The following is a 25,293-nucleotide window of genomic DNA, read 5'->3' as shown; positions in this document are numbered from 1 at the left end:
GAAACACAAAGCACTGTTTGAAGAGAATTTATTTTGTTGTTTTTCATGTTCTCAGTCCGACCTGTATGACTGTCGATACAGCTTGTGAACATTATATGTTGAATAATTTCTTTTGGACCATAATGCTTTAAATTGATGAAAGATGTGTAGATAAAACAAAGAAAAAAACTTAGCACGTAATTGTGAATGTGTGAACAGTGCTCCCCATACCACAGGTTTCTGTGAATTTTTTTAAAAAGTGCTCAATGCCACTCTCGCTATGGGAGAAATCTGCTATGGCGAGGCATTGTTTTTTTCTTGTTTTTTTCCACATGAAAAGTAAGGGGCGTCAAGAATTCTTAATATACAAAAAGTGGCGGCAAAAAGATATGTATAGTAAAAGGCATGTGTTGCAACGTTGAACTCTCAACAAAATGTTTTACATAAGCAGGGATCCCTCAAATTTACATTCTGACCTCTGTGGTGTAACATCCACGTACAACTTTTTCCCTTAACCCGTGCACGTATGGCAGATACTGTCGCTATGCAGGTCTAGGCTTTAAGGAGGGATCAGTATACAAGCTTAGTAAAGTACTTTTGAATTAAAACCTTACTTTAATACCAAAAGACATTACCAATGTTTATGGAACATAAGGGTCCTGAAAACTCCTTTCATTTTTGTTTTACTTATTAACTGGACTGTTTTCAAAGGCACAAGCATTAGACAGCAGATTAAGGTATCCATAATTACATATTGGCAGCACAGCAGGTCGTAAGTAAACCAGCTTTTCAAAGCTAGTTGCCTATAGCCCCCAGAACAAGTCACCCTAAAGATTGATGGCTTTGCCAAAAAACAGTTTGCAAAGCAGGAAAATACCCACTAACGTTGGCTCTGGAAAGCTTTCTTACATAGCTTAGTTAATGTGATTAACCTGGTTAGAAAGACTAAATTATTGAATGTATTAAATGGCAAAGTTTACAACGTGTAAGTGGGTTATTGAAGTTCTGCTTATGAAGAAACCTGCAATAGACAAGGCCATACTTCAAAATGTGCAACCAGTCAAGGTGTCATTTGACACTAATAAGACAACAGAGAGGTGAATATACAAAAATATGGAGTACTTCTTTTCATAAGATAGGTTGCCTATAAAATGGTTTTAAGTTGTGCGTTTCTACTCTTTACTAAGAAAGCACCAACTGCACTTTCCATTTTCGGGTTTTGTTTCTCAGAAACAATTGGCAACGACTGGTGGGTGAATCAAAGGCAGCCTCTGATGCCATACCTTTTCCCACACCAGCCATCTTCCTCCATTTAGCACACACCAAATGTTCGTGAACGAAGGTCATTTTGCAGCAGAGAATTCATAAATTCCCCAGAAGGCCCACTGTTTTCCAGCAGACACCGCTGGAAGATTTGTGGCACTCTGGCAAAGTAGAGTCCGAGTGGCCGACGCTTTTGACAAACTGAATAAGGCACTTAAAACTGCTGGACGATGAGCTTCTTTTTCAAGTCGTGGCTGAAGCGGTTCATCTAGAACATCTCGCTGTCGTAGAAGGCAGACAGGTTGTGAATGTTTATCTGGCGTGCCTTATCCACCAGGTCCTTTTCGGGTACTTCAATTGAGTCCTGCTGGGCTCCATAGCGGTTCCTCTGGTACATCACCTGCTCAGCCACCAGCTGCTTCAGGATAAACATCAGCAGCTCGTTGTTGTCACGTCTGAACGCCAAGTAACGGGCAAACGTCTTACGCTTGCCCGTTACTTGGTCAAATCCTTCCTGACCGGCAGGTCTCAGACCCTCAGCCTGGGCACCTTCAGGGCTCCTAGGGAGCACTCGCTTTGCAGGGTCCCCCAGGGTTCCTCTTTATCCCCTCTTCTTTTCAATCTTTATCTTCACCCCCTTCTTTTCTCCTTGAGGCAGTGGGACGTTACTGTGTTTAATTACGCGGACGACCTGCAACTCATCTTTTCTCTCAATTCCCCCTCTGCTATTCCCAACTTTCAGGCAGTCATGTCCCACATTCTCCAGTGGATGGGCCATAACCAGCTAAAGTTGAACCCCGGTAAGACGGAGCTCCTCCTTTCCGGTAGGAGCGCCACCTTCTGGGGGCCACAATTCTGGCCGGCGGAACTGGGCCCCTCTCCCACTCCCGTGGCTTTGGTGAAGAGCCTGGGGGTCACAATTGACTCCGCTCTATCGCTTGAGCCGCAGGTGGGGACTGTGGTCTCGTCCTGTGTCTACCAGCTGCGCAGGATCAGGAAAGTGGCATACCTCCTTACACCTGATGCCCTCCTGCAGGTCATCATGGCCCTCGTCCTCTCCCACTTAGATTTTTCCAAAGCGATCTATCATGGTCTGCCTAAAACATCGATGGCCAGACTGCAAGTGGTCCAAAATCAGGCGGCGAGACTGGCCTTAGGGATCCCGAAGTGGCAATCCGCCAGGCCCCTCCTTGCCAAACTCCACTGGCTCCCTGTCATCTCTAGGGCAGCCTTCAAGACCGGCTGCCTCATCTTCAAGTCATTAGCTGGGCCCTGTCCCGCCTTCGTGAAATCCCTCATCAGACCCTACTGCCCAACCCGTAACTTGAGATCCTCTCATCTCCATTTCTTGACTGTCCCCTCTTACAAGCTCTGCAGATCTGGAGGCCGGAGATTTGCATACCTGGCCCCCAAGCTCTGGAACTCTTTTCCTCTTTCTCTTAAAACCTCTAACTCTTTGACCCTTTTTCGTAAGTCTTTAAAAACTTGGCTTTTTCCCCAATCTGGTTAGTCTTTCTGTCCCCTCTATTTCCAACCAGCGCCAGGAAACCCATGGTGTCAGTGCGCTCTACAAGCACCCCTTACAATACGCATGCTCCTCATGACACTAAACTTCTGTATATCAATGAAGCTCTCCAGCATCACGCGGATGGCCATGTTCACGTCGTCCTCCACCACATAGTCCCGCAGGTGCATGCGGGCATGCGCCTCAGCCATCCTGATCATGGACTCAATGTGACGCACTGTGATGGGGATGCTGCCGGTGGCCATGGACTCCTTCCGGAGGTCGCTGTACATCCTGGCCACTTTGTCCTGGTCCATCCGGTTCCGCTTGGGGTGCACCTTTTCCTTGGCGTAGATGATATACTTCTTCAGCACCTCCTGGGGAATCGGCTCCACGCCATAAGTGTTGGGCAGGACCATCTCCTCCGCGCCCGCATTTACAGCCTCCTTGCTGCTGGGGTGGTGTTTAATGTGGCTGCCGACCACAAACCTAGCCAGCATCTCATCCTGCACAGGGTCCACAGTGTCTCGCACTACGCACAGAATGTCGAATCGTGGGACAATGGGCTCTGTTAGGTCAACGTTTTCTGAGAAGGTAAGGGATGGGTCATAGCGTCCACCGATGGGGTTGGAAGCTGCAATGATGGTACAGCGCGCTTGCAGCGATTGACTATGCCGGCCTTCGAAATGGAGATGCTCTGCTGTTCCATGGCTTCGTGGATGCTGGTCCTGTCTTGATCGTTCATCTTGTCAAACTCATCGATCAGGCAGACCCCTCTGTCCGCCAGCACCAAAGCTCCCGCCTCCAGGGTCCATTCCTTACTGACCGGGTGCCTCTGGACATAAGCGGTCAGACCGACGGCAGAGGCGCCCTGGCCGGTGGTGAAGACGGCGCGACTGGACACCTTCTCCACGTATTTCAAGAACAGGGACTTGGCCGTGCCAGGATCTCCACAGAGGAGAACATTGAGGTCACCACAGACCTTGTGCTTCCCACCTGGATTTTTCGCTTCTCCTCCAAACAAGGCCAAGGACAGTCCTCGCTTGATGTCTTCATGGCCATAAATAGATGGAGCAATGCCGGCAAAAATTCGTTCTCCGATCCGCTCGTCCTTGGAGAGCGACACAATGTTCTTTACATCCTCATCAGTCAGCTCCCCAACGGCCAGTTTGTCATCCCTCTTAGTGATGTGGTTAGCCATGATAACAGTGGCAAACACCGGGAAACCATTTGCAGTATTAAGGGAGCCATCATAATTATTGTGGTAGATTCCCGTCAGTTCTATTTCATCTCCTGGTTAGCAGCTATCCACCAAATCAGAAAGCAGAATGGCATCCTTGGAGCGGGGCAGCCGTCCAGCTGCCACCTTACCAGAGCTCTCCTGGATGGTAATGCGCTGGTAGTTCTGGTACACAGTCTCCTCCATGTTGATTTCAAAGGGTCCAAGGGACTGACACTCCGGACAGGAGCCTGGCTTCACCTCCTGATTTTGAGACTGGAAGAAGGGCCCCAAAATGAAGTTACATTTCATACAGTTGTACTTCACCATGCTGAGCTGAGGCAAGACCCCTGTACAGCTAGTGATGACCCCACTGGTCCGGATTAGCTGGTTCAGGTGAAGCTGCCTCAATGATCGCAGCTCCTCCACAAGCGATAAGTGAGATATGCGTACATGACTCTCACGTGCAATGCGGTCGTACTTGGGGAACTTGGCAAGGACCACTTCCTTAGCAGCTTCATCAAAGATGTTCAGCATGTCCGCAGGAGCTTTGGGCAGAAAGTAAGCCAAGACATGCTCACGGGCAGCCAAGTCTTCGTAGTTCACCACCAGGCTTTCCTTATTTTCTTTGCACATGTCGTTGATCTTCTCCTTCAACACATTGTGCCCATGTTCGTCAACGTGGGTTCTCAGGAAGCTCTTGAAGCGGTGGTAGATTTCCAGTCTTGTTGCTGCCACGACTACCCACTCCCGCACAGAGTGGCCCTTCATGTCCTCCAGGTTCTCGATGCTCTCAATCATCTCCTCATCCTCCTCCTCTGCAGTTCCCTCTGCAGCTCTTTCAGCCATCCTTCTCTTGCGCGCTGGTCGGTCTTCATCCTCGTCTTCACTGTCGTAAAGAAGACCCCGCCTCATACAGCCCAATCCATGCCCCATATCATGGTCCCTTTGCCGCATGGCCTGCTCTGCTGCATCACGCTGGCTCGCTGTCAGTTCTTCTAGATCTTCGTCATCCAAACCTTCAGCTTCGTAAATATCAAGCTCTGGGTTTGGACGATAATCCCTTTCCATGCCATCTCCAATCAGCTCCTCCCCATCTTCCTCTTCATCTGGGAGAACATCTCCCAGGATCCCTTCAGACTCAGCTTCAAAAGGGGGAAGGTCACGGCCAGGACTGGAAGTGAGGGCATCCCCATGTCAGGAGGCCTAGCTGGGGCTAGTGGCCACGTTGAAGGACTCTGATGAATCAGCCATGTTGAGGTCTCCACAGGATCAGCACACGTCCGGCATTGGTTTTTTCCCCCTAAAACAAAAATCCTGCTTTGAGATTTTCCTTTTGAAAATAAAAAGTTGTGAGTTTGACGGACATCTTCATCAGGTTGGTGGAGCCATCAATCAAACTTACAAAGCATGGACAGGACAATGCACTGACAGGAACCACTTGACAGTGGTTCCTGCCAATACTAGAAATTTTCGGCTGGGCCAGTGGACTTTTCAAAATTTGGCAGGTGGGGACTTCATCAGGGTGACAGAATAATTTAATTTTTGTCAACGTGGCCGTAAACCCCGTCCACCAAAATATAAATTTGGCCAAGAGTCCTAGTTGGACTTCCTGGGCACAACTTTTAGAGGGTCATCAAAGACCCCATAATCGGTCCAAAAGTCCAACCTCACCACAAAGATCAGCATCAAAAGAACTCAGTAGACTTTTCTGCCATAATGACTGTAATTTTATATAGCAAGTATACTAGTAGAAAAATACTTTTGCTATTAAATCACTCTTCAAATATTGGACAAGTACGCGAAGCATGAGTTCCAAAGCTGTATAGATTATAGAAGCAAGAACAATGTTAAGTCTACACTGTCAAGCAGGAAGCAACACTCGAGCGGGATAATGTGACAACCCTTCAAACTTTGACATAATAGTCTCATTGTTTAAAAGAGATATGATATTCTTTGACCTTTTGAGATACATTGCAATTGCATAAAGTCCTTAACGTCCACCCTAAAACAAAATGGGCAGGGAGAGCCGCTGGTGAAGTTAGAGAACAGAAAGGCAGTTACTGAAAAGAAGTAACATTCTCCTGATGAATACTTTTAAACAAAGTGTTAACCAATACCAAAGCAATACCCCCTTCCAAGGAGTGGTTCTGAAGGTGGAATATATACCAGGGCCTTCAGAAATGAGCAGCAGGAAAAATGGCGCTCTGCAGACCTGACAATTGATACAGTAGTGGTTGGTGAAAGTATGGACAGGTGCCCACACAGATGCCAGGCAGATTTCTTAAACCAGAACACCTTCTAAATCAGCAGTCCCAGCCTTTGATTCGGTGGAATGAGCCCTAAGGCTCTTGAGGAGGTCCTTTTTTAGCAATGGCAGTAAATATTTTGATGCAGAGGACAATCCATTTGGAAAAGGATTGCTTCTGGGATGCTTTTCTTTCTTTCACACTGAATTGATCATCCATATGGTACACCTTAGTTTTACTAATATAAATACTAACAGCATGTTTAGATCCAACTGAAGCAATTCTTTCTCTTTGGATGGATGCAGAGGGAAAAAGACTGCTTGAAACATGATGGAGTACCTAAGTAACTATGACACCACTTTCAGAAGAAAGTATGTAGGAGTCCCAAAGCTAAAGTCTTTATATAGAGGATAAACTGACAAAGCCTGTAGCGCACCGACGCAAAGTCACCTCACTAAAAAAATCAGTTTTAAGGGTCATGAAACAACAGTATAGCTGTGGAGAGGCTCTAAGAAAGCACATATCAGGAAGGTCAAAACTAAGCTAAATTCCAACACCGGCATAATAAAAGGAGCAGAAGGAACCATATGCACCAGGCTTTGCGGCCTAAAAACAATAAAAGCAACAGCAGATCAGACAGTCTCACCTGTAAAGGGGCAAACGATGTTCCTCATAAGGGATGACAAACTTCACCTGAACACACAGATCCAGTGGAAAGACAGGGAGCAGACAAGACTACATCCAACACTTCCATTGGAAGATCGAACCCTACAATTGCTTCTTATTCAATGTATTTGTATGGAGGCTGAGACAGCAGATTCTCCTAAAGTGGCAGCCTAAGTAGAGAGCAAATGCTCCGAGTCAGAGCCTCGGAGTCCCAAACCTGCACATCCAGGCTGTGCTTGGTCCTGTATGACTTTCAACAGGATCAACGGTAGCTGGGAATGTGTATAGTCTCACAGAGGACTGAATGCATCTCCCAGTGAACCTTTGAGGAGGAAACTAAAAGGGCACAGAATAGTGCAGATTTTTAGAAGTAGCAAACAGATCTACCAAAGGGATGCACCTTGGGATGAATATCTGCCATACCACCACCAGATGCAGACACCACAAATGGTTGGCAGAATGGTGCCTCATCAGCTTGTCTGCCCTGACCTTGAGGGAGCCCACCAAGTGACTGACGGTCATAGAAATAAAATGAAGAGCCAGCTAACACCAGAGCCTTCATCCAAGATCACAGTTTTTTTTGCAGTATCACATGGCAGTCATGTTGTCAATAGCACTTAGACCACCCTTCCCCTGGTGGCCATCAAGACCACAACAATTGCCTGCAGTGCCAGAATGTTATGATTTAGCTGTTCTGTGGGGACTAGTAGTGCTTTATTTCTGCATTGTCAAGGTGACCACCCCAGCCTAGCGATAGCGCACCCACTAGAAATGTGAGTACTGGATATGATAAGCAGAACAGCCTACTGCACGCCAGGTTGGCATCCAACATCCGTCACTTGATGTGACACTTTGTCTGAAATGTAGATGTTCTCTGAACCCCCAATCCTTAGTGGAAACATGGGTCCACTGGAGGGTGTGAAGATGTCAATGGGAATGCAACACCAATTAGATTCACAAAGCCAATAGCATCAAAACACTTCTGCCCAAAATATTACGTTCATCACCTAAGTGTCCTAGATTCACTGCAAGAACAGGACAGGTTCTTTACACTACTTTGACAAGCATGGCCTCTAAAAAAAGAAATGCCTTGCACAGGTTGAAAACTGAATTTTGGCCCGTTAATGGATAATATGAGGGTGGGAATTAGTGACACCATTGTCTGAAGGTGGTCTAAGACTACCTGAGTTTAGCTCCTCTTCAACAGCCAGTCATCCAGGTAAGGGAATATTTGAATCCCAAGCCTGTGGAAATGGGCTTCAACCACCAATGTGACTTTTCGGATTACCTGAAATACTGGAAAAAATGCTGAAGTTCAGAACTCTGAACAAAGCGCAGGTACGTCTTGTTGAGTGTTCAACCAACATATGGAAGCATGCTTCCTGTAAGTCCAAGGGCACCATCCAATCCTCAGGATACATGACCAACATGACCTGGGCAAGCATCAACTTCATGACTTAAAAAGTAGTTCAGGAGTCAGATGTCTATAATTTGGCTCAGTACTCAGTCCTTCTTGGGCACAAGAAAATACGGCCAGTAAGACACAGAGCCGCTCTTTACCTCAATGACAAGTTTGTTCTATAGCTAGCAACATATGCACTTTGAGCGAAAATATTGGCATGCAAAGTGTAGCTGAAAGTGTGGAAGAACTTTTGAAAAGGGAAGGGCACAACCAAACTGAACACTGTAAAGGACCCACTGGCTTGAAGCAATGGAATACCAGCAGAGGCAAAAATATTTAATCCTGCCCACAACTGGCCTCGACGGGTTGTTAGAGGGAAGATTAAATATGTTTGGCTATGGTGTAAGAAGAGAGCTTCTACACTTGCCATAGGTCATCCAGGAATGCAGACATACTAACACAATGGTACCTATAATGCGACCACTAAATCTGTTCAGGTAAAATCTCTGAACATTTTTTACCAGATGTCAGCTGGTGCAGCACAGTTTAAAACCTGCTATTTTAGAGGAAGATACCACCATAGGTTGTTGGAGAATCTATAGATGTAGAATGACATCAGCGGATCAGGATGGTAGCTGTAAGCCACTCTGTGTCGACACATGCAGAGGTGAATGGAGTCCTGACAGAATCCTGATGATGATATCTTCTAGCATGTAGGAACAAAAGAAGGATTCTCAATCCAGTCTGGTGCCAAGGAGGATACACAAGGTGAGGTATCTGCGGTTAGAATAATTCCTCAGAAAGTGGTGCATTATAGTACTAGCAATCGAATACCCCACTTTGCAAGGTTCTCTTCTCACGTAAGTCATGTGATGCTAAGGATGACGTTAGCGAATTTCCTGATTTTCAGATACCACTTTCCACTTCCCAATTTACACCACTGGTTAGCAACATGCTCCATACAGGAGCAATGAGATATTTTGACATTCTCTTGAACTCAAACACAACCATTTCAACAAAACTTTGAATGTTAAAAGACTTGATGTTGCTTACTTTTAATGACAAATGTGGTGTTTCAAAGCCCTTACCAGCAAGTAGAATTCCAAACGCCAAACACTCCATTACTCGTCTTAAGGCCTCGCCTGCACCCAAGGGTCTATTACAGGTACCAATAGCCTTTTCACATATTAGTTCTAGTGGCTAGAATAAAAATCAGCAATGAGTTAAAATCTGTATGACAACTCTCTGAAGAGATAACTTTTTTTAAAACCCCGCCGGATTGTGAAATACAATATGAAAATATCAATTGTTCACAGTTTAATATAAAGCACAAAGTAGGCAATTTGCAATGGACTTCAACCGAACCTTTAAGATTCTGAGGTTTAGTGCTGCCAATGGATGGTCTGCTTAAAATGAGGCTGACAATGTAGGCCCAAAGATTAGAGTGAAGAATGAGTTACTTCGATGCTACAACAGATTGTTCAGCGCCCAGACATTCCTCACCAGGACCACCTCCAGACACCTGGACTGGAAGTTTTCAACTGTATGGGCACCAACCAACACCAAGTGACTCTACTCTACGTCACTGTCAAATCTGCAAGGACTATGACATTATAGCAGATGAATGCAGCAACCTTTGCACAAGCAACCTCAGCTCCACTCTAACTTCTGGGCTAATGACAAATGCAAACGCAGTAGATGGAACCTAATAAAAAAAATTGCAAACAACTGTTACAAGAAACAAACAATATAAAGAAGTAGTCTTTGGAGGGGAACTGGAAGGGCAGTAAGAAATCTATGGGAGTTTAAGTATTCTTCAGAACTAAGGAGAGGATGTGGCTCAACGGCCAGAGCAGGCCACTTTGAAGCTGGAGAACCAGGTTCGAACCTGGCAGGAGGCTTAAACATTCTGTGATTCTGGGCAAATCACTTATTCTCCCTGTGCCTAAAAAAATGAATATGTCCATCTGCGATGCAACTAACAGCTCTGATACCTTCAGGTCAAGTTCGCGCTATATAAAACTGCAAAAATTGTAACTCATTCAATGGATAGCTGCTTCCTCAGATTCTTTAGGATTACAAATCCCAAAGCAACCATCCAGGTGGCGGAAAGGAGAGCTCATCCTTATACAAAAAAGACTTAAGACCCCTCTATGAAAATGAGGTAACTTGTTTCTCTTCAGACGTGCGCTGCAATTGACCAAATAATACACTATCGACCAAGTAACAGCCTCACAAACCAATTGCTCAGGCACACTTCTTAACAGAAGCCTTTGTGTAGCACCTCAAAGTAGAAGTCCAGCTACCTGCGCACAAAAACAATCAGAAGGCTTCTTACGCACCAGCTCATGGCATTTTCGGACTATCAATGAGATCCACCATAGCCTATCAATTTATTTTAATCAATTCTATATGACAAAGTCAAATTGTTATCTTTTATCAAGCTTACATAGATGCTCATCTTTCTCCAAGGGGTGAGGCAATGGATGAAAAGAAGAAAGCAAAATATCCTGGCAGAGACAAAAGTCAGTAGCAACCGTAGGCAAAAAAGCTTACACCCTTAGCATAAGAAGTTTTAGAACAATATAACAAGAGGTAAGGATGACAAAGGCAGCAATGTACTGATTCTCCTCCTGAAGATTACAGGAGGCAGGTACTAACATTTCAAGTTGCAAGTTCTTAACTTTAAAAAGTGTCCAGATTGGAACTTCCCTTACCCTCAGCAACAATGGAAGGTCCCTTTATGGAAACTGTATACCTGGAACACAACTGTGCTGCAGGAGATGAAGAAACCAAGGCCTCCTGGCAGAGTTCAATACATTAAACAGAACATGAACCTTAAACATGCAAACCAGATTGAGAACCCTAGGGATCAATGGGAATCTCAATTGTCGGTTTGCCCCTCACTTTTAGGTCTGGCGTAAAATTGTATGGATAATATAGTTACGTAAAAGGGCTTTCAAAAAGCTCTCTTCATTTGTTGTTTTGCTTCCGCCCACCACATCATACAGAATGGAGCAGTGACCTACTTCAGTCCCTTGCTAACTTCACTTTGAGTGACTGCATTTTCCTTCTTTACAAAGTGCACATTAGCACACAAGATAGTTCCCTTCAGTGTTTGTGTTTTTACGTTATTACTTCTTTCATGCTCACAATTTAACCAGTGGCTGACTATAGTGTGAGTTAGGGCATGCCCATCCAGGTTAGAGACGCTTCCTCTGACGGGGAACATGACGATTCACTGTCCAGGTTATCATTGAATATTGGAAGGCTTAATTGCAAATTAGATGATAGGTATTGGTTGTGCTTAATGTGACAGTATGAAAATTGCTGCTACGCGAAACATGGGCACAAAGGTAGACTCACATAAACTTTCATGAAAATTCACAAACCAGACTGATGGGGGGGGGGGGGGGCACTCAATTTATGATTCTTGCAAGTTAAAGTATAAATGGCAGCAAATCATTGTGGGGTGTTGTCATTCAAATATTTTTCACATAGGATTATCGAACATTGGGAGCCATTTTGGCAGCAAAGCCATTTTTTATGTTTATTCCCCTCCATGGAAAATGGAGGTTTAGCCTACCTGGGATGGGTTGGAATCTTATGTTAAAAGTTGTAACACCAGTAGGGAATTTAATGACAGTCATCTATTATTCATCTGCAGCAATTTTAATACTTTCCCTACTCATGAAATAGCCAATAATGAGGTCCTTAAGAAAGATAGCGGTAATAACACCACAAAAGCATGTATGCAGGGGAAGCGGTCTGCAAAGAAGGGAAAATCTTTTTCATTTATGTTAAAAGTTCCACAGTTTTTAAATGGCAGTACACGGTCAGATTGGCTAGCTAGTAATACATTTAACCAGGGTTTTAAATCATTGCTGATTCACTATTGTTTTATTAACATTAAAAGCTGGGGAAATGTTATTTGGAAGTTTCACCAAGGGCATAGAGTGTAAATTACCCAATCTTAGTCAACTTCTGAAAGGTAGTAGGGATGGACCAGTGGATGCGGGGGAGGGCTCCCCGCAGTACCACTGCAAATTGGTGCTGTCAAATGAGAGAAATGCAAAAAGAACAATTGATGGCCTGGCCCGAACTGCCAGGCAAGGCCAGGCCAGGTCCTCCCTGGACTGGAAACAAGCATCCTAGACCGGTTTTGGGCATTCAGCCCTCATCAGCCAGAATGGCTTGACTCCAGTGGCATGGAGAGCACGGGACCCACATCTGGGCATACCACCCCACTTGGGGTGACAAATGCAAGAAGAACAATTGATGGACAGAATGCAGAATAATGTCATACATTCACCACAGTACAGAAATCTTGGCCTAAATCCATTTTTTTTTGCTCCCCATGCCATTCCAGTTTGGACCCAGCCATATGCATATGCAAATCAAATTCTGAAAGGTAGTGGGGATGGATCTGTGGAAGCGAGGGAGGGCTCCCTGCAGTACTACTGCGAATTGGTGCTGTCAAATGAGAGAAAGGCAGTATGCAGGAACATTGACAAATATTGGGATGAAGCAGACCTCCTTAGTAATATAAATGGTGGCATGGTAGCAGAAGAAATAAGTAATGTGAAATCTGGAATTATTGATTCTTTCCGTTCGATGCTACATCGCACATGTGATCACACCCAAGTAGGAAGCTGAAACCATGATCGATGAAATGGCAAAATAATAGTTGGTTTGACTCATAGTGCCTAGCTGTAAAAAAAAAAAAAAAAGATTCAAATGCAATATTTACTCAGTACCTCTCTGCACTAGATGTAATGGTATTTCAGCAGCTTAGAAAAACGTATAAAAACTTGATGAAAAGTAACAAAATTAATATTAGACAAAAGTTGTAGTTGGAGATAATAGAGGAAACAGACAGAAAAGGAAATTCTGCACAATTATCTACGATGTTGGAAACTGTTTTATGCCTAGGTTAGATTGCCATATTGGATTAAAAGAATTGGTAGGCCTTTTCAAGCAGTTATACAGCAGCTCACAATCTGGTCTTCACATACCTCTAGCAAACAGCACAAGTGTGGTAGGTAAAACACAAGCAAAATAGATTTTAGAGGTGGAAATAGCTATACGTAGTATGAAAAAGTTCTAAGCACCTGGCCGGGATTTAATTCCTTCTGATTTGTACTGTGTAGATTCCTAAGTTGTAGTATAGTTCCTATATTCCCAATAGGCTCTGCGCATTGGAATAACATATCCAATAGATGTGACGTAGGACTTAGGTCTCCTAGGTCTCTATCGAATATATTAGACTTAAGTGTGAGTGCCAGCTAGCTCAGAGGTCACTAGAAACTTTCTCGAATAAACAAGGGATTAGTTTCCGACAACCGCATAAACATGACAACTTTAATTCCCCAAGATAAAACTGATCTTCAGAGTCGGTGAAACAATAGATCGATATTTCACTCAGTCAATCGTGCATGCTTCGTTTCAACAGAGGTGCAGAGAAATAGACGGGCGTTTTCAATAAAAGTATTTATTGAACAGTCTTCTTTCTCAAGCATAAGAAATTAACTGCTACAATCGTAAAACTGTTTATAAAATATAATACATACAGTATAAAGAGTAGAATAAAATATTACTGTAAGAGCATTGTACGGTTCCTAAACCATAGATAAATACTTGCATAAATAACAGAGGCTAAAAGTACTCAACTGGTGCTTCTAAAATACGCCTACCCCGATGTACCTAACCTAAACTTAGTACAAGGGAAGAAGTAAGTGAGGTGTAGAATAAATAGATTATTCTTTTGCCAAGAATCTGTCCAAGATTTCTCTTAGGGTCTAATCAGCTCCTTACCTTAGTTTGGAATGAAGAAGGTCAGGCTCAGGACTTTATTTCCCAACAACCCGCAAGGGTAGCTTGGAAACACTGGAGCTGGATTTCTCGGCAGGATAAAAGATAGTGTCTCTCAGTGAGTCTGCTGGAGGGTCGGCTTCCTTCGGCCCTTGAGGTAGCAGGGCACGTCGGGCAAGTAGATAGTCGAACTGCTCCAAACCACCACGTGTTTGCTATGGCAAGTGTGGGCATATTTATACCTTGAAGGTGCAGAATTTGATGTGAAGGTGGACATAATAACGTCATTAAAGACTCTCAGTTCTTTGAAAACTCCATGGGTTCTTGGACAAGTCAGTTCTCGAGCAAGGGAAAATCCCTAGCTGCTGAAGCTGAGTTTTACAAGAAATCGTTGTACATTTTCGGAACTAGTGGAAGTAGCTCTGCCGTATTCGGACTGCATGAGCTATGACTAAATATGGTTATGATTCTTATGCCTATATAAGGATACAGTGATTTATACCTATATAAGGGCATGAATCGGGAAATTTACAATAGTGTCCTAAAATGGTTCAAAACACCCACTCCACGTTATCATGTTCATCTAAGATGAAGTACTAAACAAAAAAAGCTAGAATATGTGTTTTTACAATCCCACCCAAAAAATACATAAAATGTATTAAAAAAATGGTTGTACACAAAATGAGCATTTGTACAATATGCATCCAAGGGCATTGATTTCATTGTAAGCATATGATAGGATATTAACAATGCTAACCAAACGAATCACAAAATTTAAATTTATGAAATGGCTCTAGATACAGAAAAAAGGTCGAGACCATCCCATAGCAGAATATACAAGCTAGTTCGATTTGTGCATTAAGTCAATATTTTTTCTAGGAAGTAGTCAAAGAGTTCTTGTTCTCTAAGAATAGTTCTACTTTAAGCAGATTGCTTTGTGCCAAAGTACAGTCTGTTATGGAAAAAGTCAAATCAAATTGTAGTGAAAATAGAGTTACAAACGTGGAAGCTTTTGTTCCAAGAAAGAACGCTGTGTGCTAATTTCAAAAGTTATTCTCGGTGTCAGGAGAAAACATTAAGTCCTCAAGGCTGGCAAAGAAATAGTCTACCACAGTAGATGAAAGTTCAACTACTTCATTAAGAAGGTCAATTGTACACAGATGTGAAGCATCGCCGTCAGCCTTATTAGCAATGTTCATAGCAGATGGTACCTGTGTTCCTGTCGGTCCGCATATCTCACTTCCAGTTGGATTTGCTAGTGAGATCTCAATGAATGCAGTCATCAGGATTGGTAGCCATTGGGGGCAACTTAACATATGAGCCGTTACCGGACCTAGTAATGCGTCAACATCCGTTGGCATAGCCGATGGTAGTGTTAGACAGATATCCAACACACGCATTCTTCTCCACAAAGCAGGCATTGTAGAACAGGTAAGATGCAATCTTGCCAGATTGGTCTGAATGACAGGAACCATGTGGTATTCAGATCTCTCAAACGAGCCAAGGCAATGATCTGTGTTATTGTGTCACGATACCTCATGGCTAGGAGCGGATTCTCCATGCTGACTTAGGTATCGCTGGTGGCCCGATTTGCCACAACGGAGCAGGAGGAATAAAAATAAGATCCCTGCTACGAGTCCCAAAATGAGAGGCAGGCCGTCGAACACAGAGTGTACGAAGTTAGGAAAAATGCCCAGGACTGCTTCAAAGGGTGCTAACAGTCACGAAAAAAGTGTCTTATATACATGTGCAATACCGCTGGTATCAGACATGTTAAAGATACGACCTAATATTTCTGAGAACTGGTTTGGGCAGTTTGTTGATAATAATGCATGTATTTTCTGCAGAGGACCTTGCAACTTGCAGATCATATGACTCTCTGGACGAGGTCAGTGGCACAGTTTTTTGTAAAAGAATGGCTTTCATTCTGCTTGAAGTATCAATTTGTATAGAACAGATGCTCAGTGAAGGCCCTAGTGGTGACACCCCGTCTGTCTTGGTTTTAGGAACAATACTTGCATACAACAAGTGACCCTGGCTGACACACTAACGAGACAGCCTATTCCTGGCATCATTCCACAACAGCTGTGATCATTTAACATAATGTAGCTACCATTGGAAAGCTGCCTGAAAATTGGATCGAACACCGCTGCGGGTGAACCTTGCAGGTGGCAAGGTTATGGGGAGAACCCTCGCAGGATCCGTGTAAATTAATACCTTGACATAGCAGTGTACCGCTTAGTGAATTTTTGCAATTTTTGCCACTAAGAAATGCCTCCTTTCCCCCCACTCCAACATTTGTATGTGTATGGTAATTCCCAGGTCGACTTAATGTATTCTTTACCCAACCTTTCATACAGGCCTGCTGCTATGTGTTTTAAGCAATACTGAAACTGGAAAATCGTCACTGGTATCGTGATGGTGCCATGTATTATCCATTCAACCGATAATCTCTCCAGTTTTTTTATGCTCAGCACCGTATAGTCTGCTCCCCTCTGTGCCAACGTGATTTGTTTATCTGTAAGGTTAAACACAGTAAACAATGACGTAGTGTTGATTAAACGCCAAGGCACATAGCCAGAACAAAGGGTTTGCAACGTCCAGCCTAACAGCATTATAGAACGTAATTGAGACTGGCTATCTTGTAACATTACCAAGTCCTGTTCCATTATGTCAATGGCTGAGGATACAATGCTGTCCAAAGAATATATTCTAGACGACAGAGTTGTTAATCCATTGCCAACTACGGAGAGTGCTTTCTCTAAATTAATACACTCAATTTCTCATATTCTTTCAGCTGTTTCCATTTGCGTGGCTTTCCATGCTTCATTGTACGCAGCGTATATACCGGCGTATATGAAACGTTTATGACGTGGATTATGAGGTCCGAGTAAGAAATCTCGTAAATCAAAGCCATCTTTATGCAAAGATAAGTGTTGTTTTATTTTTCAAAGTGTGGATCTCTGTAGCCACTCAAGGCATAGTTTTCCTACACTATAAGTTGTAATTATCCCTGGATGTTGTCTCTGGATATATCTTGGATCTGGCAGAGTTACTGTGAACCCTTGTGTCTTTTTCAGGAATCTATATTGACAGTTATTCGTGTCTGTGGGCCCGATTAACCATTATTTCCAATCAGGATGTGTTCTGTTTTGTAGTCAAATGAAATGTACGTCTACCTCCTCATCTGTAGTTAAATTGCTATCAGGTGTGGGTTTAGGTATGGACGGTTTGTTTAAATCTTTTATCTTAGCCAGGCCAAGACAAGATTACTGTTGAACAGTTTCGTTTAAGAACAGTATTTGTTCTGGCTCTGGACAATGCTTCTAAACCTTCTACCTGCCAGTGTTTTTTGCCCTAGACAGTTTTTGTCTCAATGTTGTCTTTCCAAAAGTTGAAGCCTAAGGTGGACAATTGGACAATTGAGCATAAAAAGCTGCAGAATAAATTTGTTTAGTGTTTGTCAACATACTTTTCATGCTTGTCATATTAACATTTTTAAAGTAGAAACTTTCTGGGTTTGCAACATTAAAACTTGTAAAATATGGACATGTTCTTTAAAATGTTTTAGAACTACCTTTTGGAGGTGTTGGACAATGTTCCCATTGATTATAAGTCAAAACTTGTCTAGGGTTTGCAGATTTGTGCAAGTAATGATGACCAAAATGATTAAAACAATACATTTCTTCATAATTTGATGAACCTTCTAAGTATTCATGTTTTGCAAATTTAGCTGACATTTCTAAGTCTGCCATCATGTTATTAGCAGTTTCAAAGTCCCAATCATCAGAAAAAGATCTGGGTGAAATGAAATCACTCAAGGAAACCTTAAATTGGTGTGGAATTTTCAGCAGCTCGACAGGGCCATAAATGTCATAATCAGTTGTATCCCAAGCTATTCCACCAGGTAGAGAAACCGCTGTGATGTTCACTGATAACAGGTCTCGTTGTTAACGATGAGTTGATTTGTGTGGCTTCGGGAGCAAGTTGATGTTCTTTCTTGCTGTGTCCATTTTAATGTGTTTTCCATCTATCAGCTTTCCCAAACTTAAGAATGAGCCATAGCAGGAGATAACATACATCTAATCCAATCAAAAATTCAACCCATAGTGAAACCAGATATGTTTTTGCAAGCTCTTTACCAAGTTCTGTTAATTTTTCCTTGAAAGTTTTATTTGCTGGCGTCGTTTCAGGCTCACTGGCATCCTCAGAAAATGTATCAAACTTGATAAAATAGCCAGAGGCAGTTCTGTCAATTGTTGGTATTGCATCCGGATTATTTGAAATCGCTGGAGCTGCTTGTTCCTTTGACATATTAGTATAGTCAGATGCTACATCATTGTCGACAGGAGTGTCTTGACGAACTGTTATCTGGGTTTCAAGAGGCACAAGTTCCATGGCTTTGTTGCATAGTCCTTTTCTTTTTTTTTTTTTATTCAAATCATTTTTATTGAGAAAAGAAACAAAAATACACTACAGTAAGGCGAGATTGAATCACCTGCGTTATTCAACAACAATACAAAACTAAAAGAAAATCAAAGTTACAATTGTCTGGCGATGCCCGAATCCGGCTCACATGGGAATAAGTAAACATAATAGATAAAAAGATAAAAGATAGATAGAGAAAATGTGCAGTTACATGTAAATCCAAGCTATCAGTACGTAGGTCAGACACTGGACTACGTTATGTACAGGCGCGCCCTGAAAAAAAATTACAGCAATCAGTGTTACATCATCACGAGGGATCAAAATGAAATGAAGACATATCAAGTGACTTCCAGAGTCTCTTATTTGATGATCTCCAGGTGGTAGATTGCAGCGCCGGATTATCTGCTCCCCTCAGGAAGGAAAGCCATTCTTGCCAGATTTTAAAATTAACCTCTGATGTGTTTTTCCATTTACATAAAATCACCTTACATGCCAATGTAAGCATCAAGTCTAAGAGTTGGCGGTCCTGAGCATTTGGCAAGCGTGGCTCAAGGGCCCCCAATATGACATATACAAATTCCCTCACCGGGTGAATATGAAAAACATGGTGTATGCAATCGAAGATCTTCCCCCAATATGTCTGAAGGGAGGGGCAGTGAAAGAGCATATGTGCTAGATTGCCATTACCAGACTGGCAATTCCAGCAAGTGGGAGGGTCTCTCAAATGGCACTTGAAAAGTCTTTCTTACTTTAGAATCTTCAAAGGTGATGAGTCTTTCAGTTTGAGCCTCTTTGATAGTAGCAAGATTTGGTCGTCTGCTACATCTTGGGAGCCCACTGGGCCGATTACTTATTATCGGCCATATGATGTGGTTTTACCGGGCCAATTGATACAGACCGGTTCTCCTTTCTTCCAGCAAGGGGCGGTAAGGGCCGGCAGTAGCACTGTTCTTGATCTGTGGATTGCTATTAGTGGTACTGGTTTTCTGTAAGAAGGCCCAAATTCCTTCTTGTCCGCTATTTTCTCCCTGACCAGATTCCCAGATTCCCAATCTTTGGAATCCAGACAGGTCTTGCTGAGACAGGTTGTTTTTCTTCAGTGGTCGTTGGCTTTTCGTTGGTGTTGCTTAGACTTCTTGTTTCATTTAAGTCCTGCAAAACAGCCAAACGTTCTTTGATATCAAATGGTTTTTGTTCCACCACTGAAGTGTGACGTTCAAGGTCTTCAACTAACATTCTAGCACCAAAAAGAAGTTCATATGGAGTGATTCCACCCAGAGAATTTCTTGTCAGGTTATTAAGACTACGTTGGACATTTATCAGATGTTTGACCCATCCATCACCCGAACCTAATACCCTAGCTGTTATGGATTGCTTTATGTCACTTTTTTTCTCTCCACAATCGAATTTCCCTCAGGATGGAATGTACTTGAAAATCGCAATGCAACGCCCAAACTGGCCATTGCCTCCTTGAAAGCCTTAGAGCTAAACGCAGGACCCTGGTACAAATGTAGCATGCTGATTGTGAATGTGCCGATAAAGATTCGCAAATCTTTTATAACACTTCGGGTGTCAGCTGAGTGCTGAGGCCACATCCAAATGAATCTTGCCCTAGTATATGTGGGACCGCTTTTGTCCATTGGGACGTTTGAGCATGGATAGTCTAATGCCATCTAACAATGGTGTCTGTACTGGGCTGGCTACACTGTAGTCAGGAATCTGGTGGTGTTCAAAGCTGTGGTATTTGTAACAGTCATCGCAATTAATTCCGAATTCGTATACGTGAGCTTTCATCCCTGGCCACCAGTACATCTCTTTTAATTCGAATAGAGATTTAGAGATCCCTTGATGCATTAGACCCTCTCCCATATGTGATTCATGAATCGGAGCACCTCTCCGGTTCCTGTTTGAAATTACCCTATCCCCCACTCCAGGGATTCGAGCAAAAGGAACAGAGTTTGCATCAATTATGTATGTATATTTGAGTGGATAATTCACAGGAACGCGGCTCCACTGCCTTTGCTCGTGGCATTGACAGCGAGCATTTATTCACCGTCTATTTCAGTTTTCGAACGAGTGATTGTAGCTACTGAAGCCGTTTGCACAGCTGCCTTCGCAGCTTCATCAGCCAATGATTTCCCTTCAACGTGAACGCCATCACGCTGATGACTCAGTGTATGGATCACGTCTTTTGTAGTTCTTTCTGCAAAAGAACTACTTGTTCCCACAGCATTTTATGCTTGATTGTGCCACCTTTTGTGTCTTTGAAACCGTTTTGAACCCAGTTCTGCACGTATTCATTGTAAGACTGGACGCAGTAATACGAATCGCACACTATGAATGTGGGGAATTCACGATAAGTATTTTCAAGCGCCATCTTGAAAGCCTGTAGTTCAGCTCGTTGAGCTGTACAGTCTCCTAGAGATTGAGTTTTTGTGACCATAGGTCGGAATTTACCATCGCACCAGCGACTTAACAATCGCGCATGCTGCACTATAAGCTTGTTTACCCCCAATTGCGGGCTGTGCTGATCCGCTGTGTATATTATACAGCCGTAATGTTCTAGAGGCAGAATTTCAGTAGGCAGAGGACATTCCTGTTCGTATTGGAGAAATTCTTGTGTCTTCAAGTAAGGGTCAAAAACGTATTCAACGTCTGTCGCAGCAAGAGAATTAACCCATTGTATCCATCTCGGATGTAGAGCTTTTGCATTTGGAATGCTTGCCTTTGTCACTGCCTCTAAGGCAGGTACCGGTGTAACGATTTTAATGCATTTACCCTGTGCTAGTGCTCTCTCCTTTGCTACTGCAGTTTGAAGCACTGTCAGAATTTTTTCTGTTGAAGTGAATTTCATTTCAGTTTGTGTGTACAAGTGTGATTTGTAAGCTATTGGTACCTTTTCACCTTCATTAAAGGTTAGGTATGTGAATCCGCATCTCCCTGGGATGATTCGGATTACAAGGTTGCGTACATTGTTGCGTTTGTAAATGTTTTGTTGACAACATATCTGTGTGTACAGAACGCAAAATTTCTGTGTGTTTATGAGTCCAATTTGTATGTTTGAAATCAGACTTGATTAGTTCGTAGAGAGGTTTAACCCTTTCTGCGTAGTTTAGAATGTAAGTTCTTCCGAAATTCAGGAAACCTAGAATTGACTACGTTTTTCAGCGTTTTTGGAGGTTGGAGCAGCGCGCACTTTTCTAAAAAGTTGGCTGCCAGGCTTTTTACCTTCACTTGAAAGTTCGTATCCCAAGAATAGGATGTTGAGGTGGGCAATTCTTGATTTTTTAAAGTTGAATTTATACCCTTCAGAGGGGAATCCAAGTATTATGGTGTTCACCCTGTTCAAGTACCTGCCCAAATCATCTGTAAGATAGATGTCATTGACATAAGATATTGCCTCATCATCATACGTTTGTAGTAACTCTGTTACTCTGGCTGAAAATAACCCTGGACTATTCTTGAATCCTTGGGGGAGACGGCAAATTTAATGTGGTGTCCCCATCATTGAGAAAGCGGTCAAATACCTGCTTTCCGGTGCGATATTTTGGCAGAAGAAACCGTTTGAAATGTCTAATGTCGTTTTGTATTTTTTGTGCACAATGTTTTTCATCAGTGCTGCACTGTGTGCATTTTGTACTGCAAAAGTTTTGCAACAAGAGTTTAAATGTCTGTAATCCAAAACTAGACGATATGATTCGTCTGGTTTAGAGACAGGAAACAAAGGATTGTTCATGGACGAGGTGCATGTTTCAATCACCCCCTGGTATTCAAGTTGATCTAAGATCTCCCTGACTTGTTTTTTAGCTTCCTGCTTTACTGGGTACTGCCTCTGAGCAGTAGGTTGCGTTTTTAACTGGATTTTAGAGTCCTCATCCCATCCCACATGATTTTTATATAATGCTGGAGCCTGGGCCACAGCCCATTTTCTGGCATAGGTGTATTTTTTATGAATCAGAATATGATTTGAGAAGGCTGGCATAATGATCTCTTCGCCATGTGGGCACTCTCAGACAAATTTAAGTGGCCAGTCTTTTTCAGCCAGTAGGATGTCATAATACTTAGATAATTTTCCCAAAAAAGTGCTTTTATTTTTCTAGTTATGTCCCCCTCTATCCGGAGTGTTACTTCATGTAACTTATGTGGTACACTAACCCTGGTGTCGACAGTTTCAACCTGAATGCATTCATTCAGATCCACTGTCTCCAGATCTTTCAGGATCCTGCGAGCTATGGTGACCTCTGCTGCGCTGTCCAGCATTGTCTGGGCCCACTCCCCGTTCTTGAGTTGTGTCCTCAAGATCCTCTGCATGTCCGATTTTGATACTTGCTACCTTCTTTTTGGAGAATTGAGTTTTCTTATTTTTTGGAACGTGTTGATCGTCTTTGGACTTCACGCGTTCTTTGTGTTCTGATCATCCTCTTCTATCGGATTTCTGCGAGGAAGTCTGAAAGGTACGAGAGGATTGTGTATCAGTATCTTGATATCTATCAGGTTTCTCTTAAATTATCCCTATTTCTAAGGTTATACCTCTTTTCAGAGTGCTCCTTTTGAGGAGATCTACCTCTGGACTGAGAGCGCTTCTCTTTAAGAAGTGACTGTCTACTATTATCCCATTTCCTTTTAGTAGTAGTTAGATTGTTTTTGATAAAAAAAACTTTTTCGGGATTTTCTGTTAATTCTGGCATTACAGGTTTCCCTCCCAAACTATCTCTTACTTGTTCTTCATAGAATTTTTCAATAATTCTGGCAAGTTCATATGGTTGCTCAGTAATATCCAGTTCTTTAAATTTTTGGCTGATTGCTACTGATGCTGCTTCACCTTTAATGTTAGCTAATTAAATAGCCGAGACCTGCTTGAAATATTTTAGTAATTTTATACCAAGATTGAAGGCTGGTTCTGGACCGTATTCATTTTGAATCTGTTTCAGAATGTCTGGTATCACCGCGATAGACGGGACACCATGTGTTTTTGTGTAGATTGAAGCAAAGACTGTACCCCAAGTGTCACAGTCCTCCATGTGTGGTGCAATCCCCATTGGTAAACAGATAGTTAGAATCCAGTGTTTCTCAGGAGGTGTACTATCGGGAAATACTGCCTCTATTTGTGTAATTTTCTGGGCTAACCAGAATGGAATTTGTTCCCTTTTTGCGGGCAACTTACCGATGACTGACTGTATAGTCTGTGGAGAGATTTTGTTTGTGTTCCCCTGATGAGGTGTGCTGTGGAATTCTTAAATCAGGTTGGACTATTAAAGTCTGCATGAAATATTGTACCAATTGTCTATGTATTTTAATTAATTGTTTTAGCTGAGCTAATAGTTCTGGACCTGTCATTTGTTCTATGGCAGGATGTGGTGTATAGCTGGCTAGTACCGGCCATGTTGCTCCTGATCTACCTAGTGGACCTAGCCTGGTAATGTGATTTTGATGTTGTAGGGCGCCTTTATACCAGAGCTGATGCTCTTGGTAAGTTAGTGGAATTTCAACGTCCTCGAAAGGAGCGTATTCCGCTGGAGGTTCCTCCATTTTGTAGAAGTGGAACACATGTGTTGTTAGATTTGCTTGTGGAAAGTATCCATGAATAGAATACCTCTGTCTGCCGATATTCATGTGCCTCTATGACAAATATGACTCTACCACCTCTTGGTGATAGGCCATTTTCTATAAGCTTTATAGCTAATTGTTTTCCCTTACGTTTTCCGGGATGATTATAGCATCCGGTTAATTTTGTTGGAGACCTGTCTCGTCTAAACCCGGTCGGGTAATAGTGCCTGCAGGTCCACCGTTCTCTTCGTCGCTATCTTGCATTTTGTTGCAAGTTTTTCAGAGAAAGTATCAAGGAAACAAAGATAAGGTGCACAATATTTTGGAACACTGTATCCTTCAACGTTGAACAAACAAAAAACTAATACATAGGATATTCGTCCTACTCAGTTATGGTGGATATTTGATCCTTTTACCGACTCCAGACGTCTATTGGACTACTTCACGGGAAAAGGGGGGTCTCTGTGAAAAGCACGACTGAGTTACTCTAGTATCTAGCCTTAAATGAGTGCCTTACCAAACATTGGGCGCCATGTAGTGTAGTTCCCATATTCCCAATAGGCTCTGGGCATTGGAATGACAGATCCTATAGATGTGACGTAGGACTGAGGTCTAATAGGTCTCTATTGAATATATTAGACTTAAGTGTGAGTGCCAGCTAGCTCAGAGGTCACTAGAAACGTTCTCGAATAAACAAGAAGGGATTAGTTGCAGACAACCGCATAAACATGACCACTTTGTTTCCCCAAGTTAAAACTGATCTTCAGAGTCGTGGAAACAATAGATATATATTTCACTCAGTCAATCGTGCATGCTTCGTTTCGAGGTGCAGAGAAATAGATAGCCGGGCGTTTTCAATAAAAATATTTATTGAACAGTCTTCTTTCTCAAGCATAAGAAATGAACTGCTACAATTGTAAAACTGTTTATAAAATATAATGCAAACAGTATAAAGAGTAGAATAAAATACTGTAAGAGCATTGTATGGTTCCTAAACCATAGATAAATACATGCATAAATAACAGAGGCTAAAAGTACTCAACTGGTGCTTCTAAAATACGCCTACCCCGATGTACCTAACCTAACCATAGTACAAGGGAAGTAGTAAGTGAGGTGTAGAATAATAGATTATTCTTTTGCCAAGAATCTGTCCAAGATTTCTCTTAGGGTCTAATCAGCTCCGTACCTTAGTTTGGAATGAAGAAGGTCAGGCTCAGGACTCTAT

General features: G+C 42.7%; 1 protein-coding gene and 1 pseudogene across 6 annotated transcripts in view; both read right to left on the bottom strand.

Annotated features, from left to right (window-relative positions):
* Positions 1–25,293, bottom strand: part of STRBP (spermatid perinuclear RNA binding protein) — a 518,214-nt gene that overhangs the window by 315,318 nt on the left and 177,603 nt on the right. For all 6 annotated transcript variants that reach the window (XM_086921075.1, XM_086921077.1, XM_086921076.1 and 3 more), the window contains one exon: positions 9,371–9,482. In XM_086921075.1, the coding sequence (XP_086777201.1) occupies positions 9,371–9,482 (112 nt within the window). The remainder of the gene's footprint in view (positions 1–9,370; positions 9,483–25,293) is intronic.
* On the bottom strand, positions 1,457–5,219 carry LOC147710386 (DNA replication licensing factor mcm2-like; annotated as a pseudogene).

Source organism: Lissotriton vulgaris, chromosome 5 (genome assembly GCF_964263255.1).
Source record: "Lissotriton vulgaris chromosome 5, aLisVul1.2, whole genome shotgun sequence".
NCBI lineage: Eukaryota > Metazoa > Chordata > Amphibia > Caudata > Salamandridae > Lissotriton > Lissotriton vulgaris.
Note: the sequence above shows the minus strand (reverse complement) of the source record. Positions and strands in the feature narration are given on the sequence as shown.